Source organism: Argentina silus (assembly GCF_951799395.1).
Source record: "Argentina silus genome assembly, chromosome: 20".
Lineage (NCBI taxonomy): Eukaryota > Metazoa > Chordata > Actinopteri > Argentiniformes > Argentinidae > Argentina > Argentina silus.
In genome coordinates this window covers 8,681,974-8,695,693 of record NC_139674.1, presented here as the reverse complement: position 1 = coordinate 8,695,693, position 13,720 = coordinate 8,681,974, and the positions used below count along the sequence as shown (strand labels likewise).

At 41.2% G+C, this 13,720-nt stretch overlaps 2 protein-coding genes across 3 annotated transcripts; both read right to left on the bottom strand.

The window, feature by feature from the left end:
* Nucleotides 1–333: 333 nt before the first annotated feature.
* Nucleotides 334–6,035, bottom strand: LOC310820537 (TERF1-interacting nuclear factor 2). 2 transcript variants are annotated; one of them, XM_083692207.1, is made up of 7 exons: nucleotides 5,902–6,035; nucleotides 5,197–5,399; nucleotides 4,975–5,076; nucleotides 4,713–4,808; nucleotides 4,340–4,450; nucleotides 4,062–4,185; nucleotides 334–3,918 (listed from the first exon to the last, which is right to left on the bottom strand). In XM_083692207.1, exons 1-7 carry the CDS (start codon nucleotides 5,927–5,929, stop codon nucleotides 1,058–1,060), a joined length of 3,525 nt encoding a protein of 1,174 aa, XP_083548333.1. In that variant the 5' UTR covers nucleotides 5,930–6,035; the 3' UTR covers nucleotides 334–1,057. The 2 variants fall into 2 exon arrangements, with proteins under 2 accessions (XP_083548333.1, XP_083548334.1); XM_083692208.1 differs by having other exon boundaries at nucleotides 3,787–3,918; nucleotides 4,035–4,185.
* Nucleotides 6,036–7,065: 1,030 nt separating this feature from the next.
* On the bottom strand, nucleotides 7,066–12,303 carry LOC310820396 (uncharacterized protein). Its single transcript, XM_083692000.1, has 6 exons — nucleotides 12,225–12,303; nucleotides 11,982–12,083; nucleotides 11,755–11,844; nucleotides 10,808–10,918; nucleotides 10,555–10,678; nucleotides 7,066–10,340 (listed from the first exon to the last, which is right to left on the bottom strand). The coding sequence occupies exons 1-6, from the start codon at nucleotides 12,294–12,296 to the stop codon at nucleotides 7,543–7,545; spliced, it is 3,297 nt and encodes a 1,098-aa protein (XP_083548126.1). The 5' UTR covers nucleotides 12,297–12,303; the 3' UTR covers nucleotides 7,066–7,542.
* Between the last annotated feature and the right edge of the window lie 1,417 nt (nucleotides 12,304–13,720).

Sequence of the window (13,720 nt, the reverse complement as noted above, 5' to 3'; positions counted from 1 at the left end):
TTTCAATGTTAGTTCCTGGTAAACCAGTAGTTTACTGCAAGACTGAATTGATCTATGTGAGCAAATACTTCAATGGTCGTTATTCAATTCTTCTTATTTCATGTGCATTGTTACTAATTATGTCAATAAACAATGATTAGTCCCTGAACTCTTCTATGCATAGGGCCTAATTCATGAAATGTTCTTAGTCACAGATTTGATTTACAATTGAGTGTGGGGTGACATCTATGTCAGAGTTGTTGTCAAACTTGCAAAAATGCATGGAAACATTTAACTTATTAACAAAACATTTTATTTATTTTCAGATTTTCATAAATGTAACCAGGCACTTTATATAACTAGTGTTTCCTCTCAATATAAAAAATGGTCGAGCAGAAATGTAGTACATAAATTGATATATTGACATGAACTATATGAACAGATTTGGTAAGGCCACTGATATCAGAGGTACATGTCATGTCAGAGTTGTTTTCAGGCACGCTTCAGAATCAGGACTACCTTGATTGTCACATATGAGTAAGAGTCAGCTCCCATTAAGTTAAGTTTAAAATAGATTACATAATATTTAGCCAACATGTATACAAATGCCATCATTGACAAAGAAACTTCAAAATGTATGTTTTATGATCCCTATTGATTGTGGCTGGAATGCACTCAACTCTTCAACAACTCTCAGATTGACCCGAAAAAGTGTTTTCTTCACTTGTTATGTTGTCAATGTTTATTTGAGCAAGCTATATACTCTATTATGATATAATTACTTTTCTAACCAGATATCACTTTGATAACTATTTGATGTCCATGGGTTAGTAGATAATAATTTACTTCAAATGGCATAATGACTTACAAACAATACTTCTATGAACATAAAATAACATTTTATTCAAATCAATCACTTACTGTGGATAATGTATCACACATTTCTTTACAAAACAATCGTTTTTGTGTCAAACACGCTACATGTAATTCAAATCAATCACTCAATATGGATGATGGAGCAATTCACGCTTTACTAACCTCAAATATGGAAAGAGGATGTGTTTTTTTAACTAGAACTTTAGTTAACAGAGTGAGTGTATTTGTGATCTTTAAGTGACTTTTTTGTAGTGAAAATTAACCCACAATCCCCACACTGAAAGGACTTTTCTCCCGTGTGGGTTCGCTGGTGTCGTTTCATATGATGTGAGAATCTAAAGCCTTTGTCACAAACATCACATTTGAATGGCTTCTCTCCAGTGTGAAGGCGCATGTGTGAGGTCAGATAGCCTGACTGGATGAAAGCCTTTCCACAGACTTCACACTTGTAAGGACGCTCACCAGTGTGATATCTGCCATGCATCTTTAATTCATGTGAAGTGATAAACTTTTTGCCACAAACGTCACATGGAAATGGTCTTTCTCCTGTGTGGGTTAGTTCATGTCTTTTTAATGATATTGCTTTCATAAACTCTTTTCCACAGTGTGTGCAGGGATATCTAAGGCCAATATGAACTTGCTCAATGTGTGTATTCAGTTGAATTTTTGTCCTGTAAGATGCCTTACACTGAGAGCAAGAAAAGGGCTTCTCCTCTGAATGAGTCCCCATGTGCACCGACAGTTCTGAAGAAGCCCGGTAGCTCTTCCCACACTTCCAGCATAGAAACGGTTTCTCTCCTGTGTGTTTCCTCTTATGAATTGTTAGACAATGTGCCATCCTGAATTTTTCAGGGCACTGAGAGCATTGGAAGGGGTATTCCCCTGAGTGAATTCTCTCGTGCATGGCTAGGTATGACAACTGAGTAAAGGTTTTCTCACAGTGAGAACAAGGGTATGGTCCTTCAAATTTGTGTTGATGTAGATAGTGTTCTCTCAGACGCCCCAATAGAGTGAAGCTCTTCTCACACATGGTACACTGAATTCTCTTGTGCATGAGCTTGTGTCTGGCTAGGGCAGCTGAGTTTGGTAGTATCCTTCCACAATCTGTGCAATAGAAAGGATTGTGAGTTCGCTGGTGTATTCTCAGGGATGATGACCCTTTGAATTCCTTCCCACATTCATTGCATTTGAAGAGTTCTGTTGCTGCATCAATTTCCTCCCCATTGCAAATAGTTTTCTGATGTTGAGTCAAAGTCAGTGTGTTCTTGAAGGTCTTCTCACATTTTGAGCAGCTATAAACCTTTGAAGATTTGCTAGGAGATGATGAATGTTGGCTTTCACTAATGGATGGCTTTGTGCCATCCTCCTCATTAGCCAGCAGATCGCTCGATTCCAGTGGACGATCGCCACTTTGGTTTTGGTCCCCCTTCTGAGATGCTTCTTCGTGGCTTAGCTGAGAACAAATATAAATCTGGTGTTTCTTTAAACCGTGCCTGTATTTAAAGCGCTTCTGACAACTGACACATTGATAGGGGCGCTCGTTTGAGTGGGATAACATGTGAAGAGCCATTTCTGAAGTACGATTCAAAGTCTTACCACACACAGTGCATGTTTTTGGATCTGGGGATACATTGACAGCTGCTTCTGAAGTAGCAGGTGTAACAATGGGCTCTGTGTCGTTGTCCTTAGTAACAAGATGTCCGCCACAACTTTCTGGGATAACTTCTGTTAAATACTGGTCCACACTCTGACATGGGTCCTCTTGGATTCCATCATGGCCAAGGATGAGCTGATGTTTCGTCAGCGTATCTTTGTACTTGAAGCTTTTTTCGCAAGTGGCACAATGATATGGGCGCTCCTTTGAATGGGATCTTAAGTGCCTCGCCATATCCGAGGTACGGGTCAAAATCCTACCACAAACAGGACAGGTTTTGGTGTCTAACATCTCTTTCAGTGACACCTGTGAGTTGGAAACCTGTGTGTCTATTTCTGCAGTGGCAAGAGGGAAACTGCTCCCCACTGAGTGGCTAACCTCAGAGGGCAAACCTCCCTGGTTCATCTTCTCACACAAATATATCTGGTGTCTCTTCAAATGGTAAGGGTATTTGAAGCTCTTTTCACAATTCATACACTGATGAGGACGCTCTTCTGAGTGGGAGGTCATGTGCCTTGCTTTGTCTGAAGCACGAGCAAAAAATCTTCCACATAAAGAGCAGTGTTTGCGGGACAGGGGTTCTTTCTGAGATAATCCTAGTGTAGAGGTTGTCTTAGAGAGTGATGGATCCTGAAGTTCGCTGGTTGAGGGTTGCAAGCTCTCCTCATTTTGACCACTAGACAAGTACGGGAGGTCCTTTTTCAGTTTCCCCTTTTCACAAACACGCAGCTGATGTCTCTTCAAATCATAAAGATCCCTAAAGCACTTCCCACACTTGAGGCATTTGAACTTGTGGAAACGATCCCGAGTGTGGGTTTCCTGATGCCTTCTCATAGCTGTGGCTCGTGGGAATGTCTTCCCACACACTGGGCATGTCTTACTGTTAGGAAATCTCCTTCTTGAATTCTTTAAGGAGGGGGGCACCATGGGGGATAATGATTGTTGGTGCGCACTTCCAGAAATGTCCATCTTAAGTAGTTTGCCTCCTTGTGACATCACTTCCTTCATCTGCAACCTTTTGCTTTGCTTCAGTGGTTGAAAGGGAGATGGCTTGAGAGTGCCACTGACACCTTCATTGTTTAATTCTCCATCTGCAGGCTCCTTATCCATAGCAAGCTCTACTCCAGTAATTTCATCTCCTTGATCATCATCTGCTGTGACGAGTTGTTCTTTTTCATTTGCGCTTCTCTCACTTAACTCCTTCTCTTCAACCGAAGCCAAACCCTGCTCCATCTCTGAACAGCCTGTAAGAGTCACTGGTTCTCCATCTGCCTCCAGACTTACACAGTCATGCATGGACTCAGATTGTGTATCTAATTCTACTTCTTCTTGGGCAATCACCACACTCATTATTGAAGGGAGAAACAGCGAGGAGAGGACACAGTCACCAAAGGTGGCTGGCAGAGTTTCTGTTTGTTTGAAGAGAAAGAAAACAATAAAAGGTTTAACTGTGAAATTACCTCTTCCTGCAACCATAGTAATTTATTTTCCTGAAGTGTATTATTCAAATAATCAAATAAATAACCTTAGACATGCTCTGTAAGAAACTAACCCATGGAATCCAACTGTCCAAGTTTTCTCTGGTACTGGAGCAGGGTTCTCAGTTGCTGGGGGTCAGGTACAGACTGCACACATTCCTCCAGGGCAGAGGGGACAGCATTGAGCAATGATGCAGTCTAAAAGAAAGAGAACGAGAATGAGATGTTAAAAAGTCATAACACAACAGTAACTACATGTCTAAATGTCACACACAGTTCTTACAACTTGGTAGGCCTGTTCTAATTCTCCAAAACAAACTAATACAGTAAATGTGTTGTTCATTCTCATTACCTGTTGAAGGTCTGGTATTGGGAGTAACCTCTCAAGTCTGGAAAGGAATTCCAACATGAGCATCTGTAATGCATTGTCATACTTTGGCCCAAACTCCACAGGAAAGACATCCTAGGAGAGAAAATAAAATATGAATTATAAAAAAACAAATTAATTACATTATCCACATAACCATTTAACCTCCTAAAGCCTGTAAAACATTTTGCCTATGAACAGTGTGTGCTAGTATTGATGCTTGGTAGTTACTGTCGGTGACGCTGACCTTGACCTACAGTAAGATTCATGGATACTTCTATGCCTCTCTCTCAGAGATATTTTCCAGCTATTTGTTCCAATGGCAAAGAAGAGAGAGGAAGATATTAGAGACACAAACCTGGAAAAATTGCTCCTTCTCACTTGGGTCTTTCAGCAGAGATTCAACCAGCTCCACAAAGTTTGATTCAGGCATTTCCACCTCAGCATCACATGACTGCAACAAAACATGCACAGTTGTTAGGATTAAACAATCTATACGTCTTAACGAAAAGACATGTCATAAACCATGCGCACACACACACGCGCACACACACGCGCACACACACGTGCGCACACGCGCACACACACACGCACACACGCACCTTCCCTGAGATACTCACTTCTGACACCCAAGGCGATATGAGGGTTCGGATCCTGTCCAGGTGAAGCTGAATAATCCGGAGGTCTGTCATCTGCTCGGAGCGGCATAACTCCAGTACCAGCTGTAAAAACAAATCACCAGTCAGAAGCAAAGGACGGGGTAACTATGCAACCTAGGCTTAGCTACCTTCTCATTGATCTAACAAAGATCAATGTTCTCTGTTTCTATTTCCATCTCTCACCCTTGCTCGAAGTCCCAGGAGGAGTTGGGCCTTCTGCTCAGAACTCAAAAGCTCAGGCACACTCTCTGTGGCTGTGGTAACAAACTCCTCCAGTATCCCATAATCGTGAACGTCTCCTCTCTGGACCACTTGCCACATCGCTGCAGAGACGAGCCGCAGCGGTGGGATGAAGAGACGCAGGGAGGGCAGAGGAAGAGGGGGACCTGAAAGACATATGTGATCACACAGGACCTAGTACAACTTCTCATAGTCAGCAGGCTTGCTCAGAGGGTTTAAGATTACTGAACAGTGAAACCCATTGTATGCAATTATTTTCAAAAAATCATAAATAATTATGCCATAGACATGATGCCCCTTTTGATACATGACCTCTAAATACTTCAATAAGAGATGAATCTGTACCTTACCATAATCAAAACAACATGGTTTGATAATGTCATTAGGGACTTAATTGTAAACAAATGCATCTTCGACATGTTCAAAAACAGCGCTCTTCTCATGGAACCTCACTCCTGCTACAGCATGCCATGTCATAGAAATCAAGTGCTACGTTTGCATGTGTGAATGTGTTTATGTATCACAGCGGGGCTAAGGACTGCGCTTGTTGCCACCATTTTCAGCGGGGTGAGGCATGTTGCAAATCCGGCGCATGCGGTATAGTCTATCGTTGACATGGACTGCACCTCCTCTGAGCAGTTGACTTACCACATTCACAAGGATCCTGGATTTGCATCTCGACCTCAAAAAGCCGTCATCTACTAGACTAATGAGATGTTCTTCTATATATAAAAAAATATGTGATTTGATTTCGAAATACGTCCGTCCGTTCCAGCTTGTAGTAGACAGGAAAAAGAAGCTGGTAGACAGACAGGAAAAGATGTCTGACTTGAGGATCCGGTGTGGTCCTGAATATTTCAAAATAAAAGTATTCAGTCAACACATTCCTTGAAATTGCTTTCCTTCATTACGTCAAAGATAGGGCTTCTCTCTCATATTGACCCTATGCGAGCTCTATAAGGAAATTGATTAGGCTACATGAGTTGAAGCAGATGTCATTAACACTTTCCATTAAGTTGCCCCTATGTGCCATTACTATACGATTACAGTATGAATTGAGTGGTTTGTATTATTATCACACAAGTGGAACCAGGAACAGTCCGATGAGAGAACTTGTGTATCTAAACCACATAACTCCATTACTATACAATTACAATAACATTAACAGCTTGTTGATGTTGTCACTAGTGTAATTACTATGTTGTTACTAATGTAATTACTAGTAACAACAGTTACTACATGGGCAACTTAATAATGTTAACAATGTTGTTTTAAAAAAAAATAAACATATGTATTTTATACATGTATATAAATACATATGCATTTTTCAATACATTTGTAAGTAAATGTAAAAGGAAGAGGTACAAACAGTCCTCCTGTCTCCTGTTGGTGTAAGACTAGCTTGCTGAGCATTTGATCCACCACCTCCAATACCAGGGTCCAGTATTTCAAAACTTTTAATCTACATCAGAATGATCCAGATCATTTTCTGCTATTCAGGATCAGATTAAGCTGTCTGATTTCCCCTATACTACTCAAAATCTGACAGATAGATCTGATCCTGGATAGCAAAAAAGTATCTGGATCATTCTGATCTAAATGAAGAGTTTGGAAATACTGGGCCTTGGTAATCCCAGCAGTAGGCCAGCCCACTTTCAGCAACATTGCTGACGATTGAGCCTGGGACACTCAGATGGGTTTAAATCAGTGAATTTCTAAGAACACATTACTTTGCTTTTGTCCTTTTCAGACTGAATTCTTCTTACCAAAATGGAATAAAGTAAGAACACCGGTCAAATGATTATGGGTGGTTTGAATATTTATTTCAAATGGTACAACAAAATAGCATTTGGAATCTGTACACAATATTACATTTATATTACTAATTAGTCTGGATATAATAGATCAGATTTTAATTTCATTTCTAGAAAGATATTACATTGAATGCAGGGAAAAGCACCTTTAAAAGAGGCTATCTGGGATTGGCACATACATTTTGAGAATTTTAAATTAATGATATACAGTCCTTGATTCTTGAAGAATATACTTTATAAATGCTTCACAAGCTTAGTTCAACTGTCTTACCCCAAGCTTTGTTTGTAAACAAGCACTGTATGGCTTTAAACAATGGTTTAATCTATATTCTATATATAGATATCTATATATATATCTAATCGATGGTAAGTCCATGCCTCCATAGCTGTTTTTTCTCCAGCCCCATCCCTCAACTGTTTACTCCAAAGTGTGTGTGTGTGTGTGTGTGAGTTGTTTGAATACCAGATTGCCCCTTTAATTCACAGAGTGTGTGGATTGATGATTCTTAAGGGATTTTCTTTGAGTAAAAGCTAACCCACATTCACCACATGCAAAGGGCTTCTCTCCTGTATGGGTTCTCTTGTGTTTTTTCATTATATATGACAGTCTAAAGCCTTTGTCACAAATATCACATTTAAATGGCTTCTCTCCTGTGTGAATGCGCATGTGTGAGGTCAGATAGCCCGACTGGATGAAAGCCTTTCCACAGACTTCACACTTGAAAGGACGCTCACCAGTGTGGTATCTTCCATGGATTTTCAATTCATGAGATGTGATGAATGTTTTGGTACAAAAACTGCAAGGAAATGGTCTTTCTCCTGTATGTGTAAGTTCATGCCTTTTTAATGATAATGCTACCAAAAACTCTTTTCCGCAGTGTATGCAGGGATATCTCACTCCGATATGGACTTGTTCAATGTGTGTATTCAGCTGGAGTTTTGTCCTGTAAGCCATGTCACACTGAGAGCAAGAAAATGGCTTCTCTTCTGAATGAGTCCCCATGTGCACTTTCAGTTCTGGACCAGAGCGATATCTCTTCCCACACTGCCAGCAAAGGAATGGCTTCTCTCCTGTGTGTTTCCTCTCATGAATTGTTAAACATTTAGTTGTTCTGAATCTTACTGGACATTGAGAGCACTGGAAGGGGGATTCCCCTGAGTGAACTCTCTCATGGATGACAAGGTATGATAACTGAGTGAAGGTTTTCTCACAGTGAGAACAGGGATAGGGTCCTGCAAATTTGTGTTGATGTAGATAGTGTTCTCTTAGGCGCCCCAATAGAGTGAAGCTCTTCTCACACATGGTACACTGAATTCTCTTGTGCATGAGCTTGTGTCTGGCTAGAGCAGCTGAGTTTGGGAATATCCTTCCGCAATCTGTGCAATAGAAAGGGTTGTGAGTTCGCTGATGTCTTTTCAGGGATGATGGGCCTCTGTATTCCTTCCCACATTCTTCACATTTGAAGAGTTTGCAGATGGTATTCTGGTGGAGATTCAAAACAAAGATGGACTTGAAGCTCTTCCCACAGTTTGAGCATGTATAAGTTTTACTGGGAGATGACGGGTGTTGGGTTTCACTGGTGGATGGCTCAGTGTCTGTTCCCTCATTGGTCAGCAGTTCGCTTGACCCCATTGGATGATCTTCACCTTGTTGCTCCTCCCTCTGAGATGAGTCTTCAGAGCTCAGCTTAGGGCATGCATACATTTGGTGTCTCTTTAAAGTGTTACTGTACTTGAAGCACTTCTTACAATTAACACATTGATGAGGGCGCTCCTCTGAGTGGGATAACATGTGAAGAGCCATCCTTGAGGCCTTCCCACTGGTCAAAGTCTTCCCACATACAGTGCATGTTTGGGGGTTTGGGGGTCCCTTTCCAGATAGCCCTGAAGTTACGGTCATGCTAAGGGGCTCAGAGTCATTTTCCTTTGAAGCAAGATCCCCGCTGGTATTTTCTGGGATAACCTCTGTTAAATACTGGTCAACACTCTGACATGGGTCCTCTTGGATCCCCTCATGGCCAAGGATTTGCTGATGTTTCTTGAGAGTATCTTTGTACTTGAAACACCGCTCACAAGTGACACAATGATACGGGCGCTCTTCTGAGTGAGACCTTAAATGCCTTGCCATTTCAGAGGCAGTGTTTAAATTCTTACTACACACAGGGCAGGTTTTAGAGTCAAACACTTTGAGAGGCAGTTGTAAGTTTGAGCCCTCTGTCTCTCCTCCTGCGGTGGCAAGAGGTCCACTGCTCCCAACTGAGTGGGTGTTCTCTGGCAGGTCCTCATTCTTTTGTACATTGTTCTGGGGCAAATCCACCTGGTTCTTCATCCTACAGGACTCCCTCTGGTGTTTCTTCAAATCGTATGAGTATTTGAATCTCCTCTCACAATTAACACACTGATGTGGACGCTCTTCTGAGTGGGACCTCATGTGCCTCACCATGTCTGAGGATCGAGCAAAAAACCTCCCACACACAGAGCAGTTTTTGCTGTCCAGGGGTCCTTTCTCAGATGATCCTGGTGAAGAAGTTTTCTTGGAGCCTGACGTAACTTGAGTTTTGCTAGTTGAAGGTGGTGAGCTCTTTTCATTTTCATCTCTAGTCAAAAGTTGGAGGTTCTTTGTCTGTTCTCCCTTTTCACAAACGCGCAGTTGGTGCCTCTTAAGCTCCGACCGGTCCCTAAAGCACTTCCCACACTTGAGGCACTTACACTTCAGGATGCGATCTTGATTGTGGGTTTCTTGATGCCTTCTCATAGCGTTGGCTCGTGGGAAAGTCTTCTCACACACTGGGCATGTCTTACTGTTTGAGGATTTTTTTCTTGACTTCCTTGAAGAGGGGAGCACCTTGGGGGATAATGGACGTTGGTATGACGCAAGTAGCTTTCGTCCTCGTGATCCCAATCTCTTCATCTGCAGTCTTTTGCTTCGTTTCAATGGTTGAAAGGTTGATAGTTTGAGTAAGCCACTGACACTTTGATTGTTAATTTTGCCACCTATAGGCTCCATATCCACAGCATGCTCAATGTTAGTGACTACATCTCCTAGGTCCTCATCCACTGTGACTAGTCCATCTTTTTCCTTAGTCTTACACTCATCCAACTCCTTCCCTTCATCCAACGTTACCCACTGCTCAGGCTCTGTATGGTCTGGAAGAGTTATAAATTCTGATGGTCCTTCTGATTCTACTTCTTCTTGGGCGATCACCACCTTCACTAGCGGAGGGACTGACAGAGAGGAGAAAATGCAGTCACCAATGGAGGCTGGCAGAGTTTCTGTTTGTTAGAGGGAGACAATAGAAAAGAAAGGTGAAACTGTGCATTGACCTGTTTCTGCAACACCAATTACATTTTCTAATTTACCTTGGATAAATACAAGCATGACATCTGCCTCATAGAACACATTCACTGCTCAATTCTGCTCCTGATTCATGATTATGAATTGTGATACAAGTGTGTCCCATGATCCCCTATATAAGATACTACTAACCCGCAAAATCCAAATGTCCAAATTGTCTGTGGTACTGGAGCAGAGTTTCTAGTTGCTGGGTGTCAGATACAGACTGTACACATTCCTCCAGGGCAGAGGGGACAGCATTGAGCAAGGATGCAGTCTAAGAGGGGGAGGGAAATAGTCAAATAGACATGAAGCAACAATAATTAAGTGTCAAATGTGTTAGTTCCTTTAAATTTAAAAATGTGGAATTCTAATTCCAATCATAATTCATATATGTGTTCATTACCTGTTGAAGGTCTGGTGTTGGGAGTAACCTCTCAAGTCTGGAAAGGAATTCCAACATGAGCATCTGTAATGCATTGTCATACTCGGACCCGAATTCCCCCGGGAAGACATCCTATGAGAGAACATGAAATGTCAACAATTGACATTAGTAAATCTAATTTACTGAAATAATCATAAAAACATCCTTAAATGTCACTTTTTTTCTTTAGGGTTAGGGTTTTAGGGTTAAATTATTTATAAATAAATGATCTCATAAATACCTCATCACACCAAAGCAATAAGCATAGATTTATTGTTTATGTTTTTGTTGTCATAAAATACTTTCAAAACTAATGATACATAGCTCCAAATCATGTTTTTCAAAGGTAATGCTGCTCTCATGGAATGTCATTCCTTGAGCACAACATTTGTCATAAAAAAGTTTTTTTTTTGCTGGTGTCTTTGCATGCAGAAATCAGTGGAAGAATGTACTTGTGAAAAATGTCCATAGAGCCTGTGTGTCCTTGGCAAAATATTCTCAGTTTTTCATAAAACAGCTTTGTTTGCGGTATTTGCCACTGATTGCCTGTCTGTGGAATTCTCATTTTAGCACTCCGAGCACAAGCAAGTGTATTGAAAGCGGTAATGCGAGCTAAATTCTGTGACGCACAGAACATTAAAATCTGGGAATATTTTACCAAAGATACAGGCATGGCTGGACGCAAGACAAGTAAAGGGACAAATGAAGTTCCAAATGAGAATTTTAGACAGTGTGCATCTGTCACTCAGAAATTACCCCTGCCCTGAGAGCTGTAATATACTGTATATAGATAAGTGAATATCAAGGAAGTATTTTTTAACTACTAATAATGACCTTAAACTTGGAGCCCAAACTAATGCACAGGGTTATTCGTAATGTTAGCTATCCAATGGCAGTGATAAAGCTCAAGGCCTAAACTAAACACTTACCTGGAAGAAATGCTCTTTCTCACTCGGGTCACTCAGCAGAGATTCAACCAGCTCCACAAAGTTTGATTTCGCCAACTCTGCATCACCGGACTGCAAAAGACATGAACAGCCTATGTTACACAATTCATAAAGCTTTACTCAATGCAATTCAGTCTGCATATTGTTGCATTGCCGTTCATTTGTTGGTTACATTCACAGGGCTGTGCCTGTCCCCAAATGAGGCTCACCTCTGATTCCAGAGGAGATATGAGGGTTCTGATCCTGTCTAGGTGAAGCTGAATGTTGTGGAGGTCGGCTATCTCCCCTGTGCGACATAACTCCAGAACCAGCTGAAAATATGGATCACATAACACATTGTTTTCCGTCATTTATAAAACAGTTGGATGTGTAATTCTTAGACATGTTGGGATGTCTGAGACTGACATGTCATCATCATGAATTATTTTTTCTCACTGAGTTCCATCTCTCACCCTTGCTCGAAGCCCCAGGAGAAGTTGGGTCTTCTGCTCAGGACTCAAAAGCTCTGGCACCATCTCTGTCATCGTAGTGACAAACTCCTCCAGTATCCCATAATCGTGAACGTCTCCTCTCTGGACCACTTGCCACATAGCTGCAGAGACTAGCCGCAGCGGTGGGATGAAGAGACGCAGAGAGGGCAGAGGAAGAGGGGGACCTGAATAAACAGAAACATACATGTCACAATTGAAAACGTTGTGCAGTGCGTTAACTAAACTACTGCCCATTAGCCCGCATGCCATGAAGGCTAAGCGCGCTCCTGGGAGAGCGGGGCACGCCATGTTGACAATCGAGCGGACTTGCTTACCAACTTTAGAGATAGATATATTGCAGTGTACACAAACCCCTAACTTACCATTTTCGCCAGGACCCTTTCTTTGCATATCGTCATCACCCAGCAAGCATATACCACTACTTCAATTGCATCTATGTATCTAATTTGAACTAAAGAGTGATGTGCTTGTTCAAGAAAAACGCCTGCGCTCGCGCAGGAAACGGACGTAAATGCTTCTTGTCCAACCATGTCAAACTTCCGTTGTGATGTTTTTCAAAATAAAGGCCTGGTTTAATGGTTATTTTATTATATTCACTTTACTCCTGAGTCCCCATTCCCCCTTATGGTCGACTTTTGCTGAAATGTACTACGACATCGTGATCTGCAGTGTAGTCTACTTTACAACGCCTGCAATATGGTTGAAAAGGCTCCTTGTCAAAAGGCCTGTTGAGTATATAAAACAAATGTCTAAAACAAATGACATATTAAATAATGTCAATCAACATCAACATTGGTTTCAATAGGCCTACTTTATTCTATTTCGTGGATTATGGAGACCTGACTTGACATCTGAAAGTGTTACACCAGTGCCGCACTGCGGCCTCACTGTAGGATTACACTGTGGTCCTCGTAAAAAGAAGCAGAACCCTATCGTCGCAGAATTAAGGAGAGCATCAGGAGCACTGGTCTGGAGACATTAACGTGTGAGCAGTCTTATCCACTGATCTATATATATACTGTATAGATGAATGTATAGATAATTGGTCTTATCCCATTGAGATATGGTACATTCTCTTATTTATTTTTGCCAAACATAACGGATGTTACATTTGTTTTTATGTGTTTTTTCTTTCTTTTTTTTCACCAAACTCTTTTAAAAAACTATTTTCTGTCAAGCCTATTTTTGGGGGAAACAAAGTCGCAAACAAGAGGTAATTTGCGAGTTTTTAAAGCATAAAACCGCCCTGGCTCCGAATTCCGCTATTCTATTCTGTTTCTCATTGCTGTTCCAAAAAGCATAAAAATAACATTTGCGTCCCAATGACCACGTCTAGTTTCACTGCGCGGGGGAGTAGGCGCTGCAACGATAGAGGTGAGTTGTGTTGTGATCATCATCATTTAGTCTTTTTTTTATTTTTTATTTTTTTATATATTTTTTTTTACACTGTCTGCCTT